Genomic DNA, 1,594 nt, shown 5'->3' with positions numbered 1-1,594 from the left:
AGCCTCTCATTCATATCTGAAGTACATATTACTCCCATCTTCTAAAACTTGCATATTCAAAGCTGTAAATGTATTTTATATTTTCTACATCAGTGACCCACTGAATCTCTCAGACAGCACTCACCATGGTCCTGACCTCCTCCCTGAGCATGTGGAGTCTCTGGTCCAGCCTCTGGGAGTGATGCATGTTGGGGAACTGAGAGGCAGACGCTAGCTGATATAGCTGCAGCAGGAGGCTCCTCTCTGACGTCTCCAACTCTCTGATCCTTATCAAATAGCAAAACAAGATCGCATTACGTCATCTTAACACCGTATAATATCATATAAATGAGCTTTTAAACGTTAAACTGTCTCTGATTAAAAAAAAATTGATTCAGTTTTATCTCCTAACATGGCAGTAGATGCAGTGAGTAGTTTTCAGAGGTGCACTCTCAAGCTTGCATGCAGTGCAGTCAGGTGTGTGTGATACGTGATATTATGTTGGCCAAAAGTGAGCGTACAGTAGCAGATGTGTGTGTCACTGGATCCCCTCTCACCCAGTCTCTCACCTGTTCCTCAGGTAGCTCTCAGGCTGGATGGCTGAAACCGCTCTGTGCTCCAAGTCCTCCACTCGATCACACAGCACACGCAGGTCCACATCAGCTCCTACAGAGTCCTTTACCATGGCAACTGAAGTGCATCCGGTACCTGCTGAGTCTGACGAGGTCATGTGATCCTCCATTGGGTCAGCTTATTCCCACTAAGTTAATTTCACCTGCAGTACAAGAACTGCCGGTGTCAAACTCAATTCTTAAAAAAACTAAAACTCATACACGTTTTCATACATTCATTTTGGCAGCTTGTATGTTTCCAGTTAACAACTCTGTCACATTTGTACAGACTATAACTAAGACAAACACAGACACACACAATAAAGATACATGCACTTAAAATACAGTCATGTATTATTCACACTGTCAACAGCCTGGAAGCAAGTTGTTGGACACACAATAATCTATCAGGTTACGCCTCCTTCTAATCATCCACTCCCATCCTGCACCTCCTACTGTACCACACTGGACAAACATACAAAAGATTTATGTCATACAATCACTTCAGTTCAACAGTTTGTGTCTGCACTGATGATTGCTCCTGGACATAGTGTGCGTTGATTAATATCGTTGATTGAATATTGTTTGAAGATATATACAAAAAAAACATGAACCTAAACATTTCGAGGGACGGTCCACTCCAAAAATTAAACAAGCACCAATTTTTCTCTTTTGTTTGTAGTGTTTTTTATTTATCTATTGTTTTGCTCTGAGTTATCCTGGCTTGGAAATATCAGCTATGGAGATTTGTGGCACCTCTTAAATATGATGGAAACAGAGGTTTTGTGGTAAAAAAGTACATTTGCTAAATATCTCTTTTGCAGAAATCATGATTGCAATACTAAAAAGACATCCACAAACCAGATTCATATTGAAAGACTGTTTCCTTAATACCAAAAAGAAGGTGCAGAAAGATGCATGCAACTACCAGTGACACGGGGTGTCTGCTTATACAGTGGGGCAAAAAAGTATTTAGTCAGCCACCGATTGTGCAAGTTCCCCCA

General features: G+C 41.1%; 1 protein-coding gene across 1 annotated transcript in view; it reads right to left on the bottom strand.

The window, feature by feature from the left end:
- The window catches only part of LOC102193899 (early endosome antigen 1-like), a gene marked incomplete at its 3' end in the record, with an annotated part of 11,801 nt that overhangs the window by 8,849 nt on the left and 1,358 nt on the right, over positions 1-1,594 (bottom strand). Inside the window, exons 2-3 of the mRNA XM_013916198.1 lie at positions 549-754; positions 125-266 (exon numbers count right to left, since the gene is read on the bottom strand). Of these exons, the coding sequence (XP_013771652.1) occupies positions 125-266; positions 549-721 (315 nt within the window). The remainder of the gene's footprint in view (positions 1-124; positions 267-548; positions 755-1,594) is intronic.

The sequence above is a fragment of the Pundamilia nyererei genome, unplaced genomic scaffold (genome assembly GCF_000239375.1).
Source record: "Pundamilia nyererei isolate P.nyererei 1_Seehausen unplaced genomic scaffold, PunNye1.0 scaffold00008, whole genome shotgun sequence".
Classification (NCBI taxonomy): domain Eukaryota; kingdom Metazoa; phylum Chordata; class Actinopteri; order Cichliformes; family Cichlidae; genus Pundamilia; species Pundamilia nyererei.
Note: the sequence above shows the minus strand (reverse complement) of the source record. Positions and strands in the feature narration are given on the sequence as shown.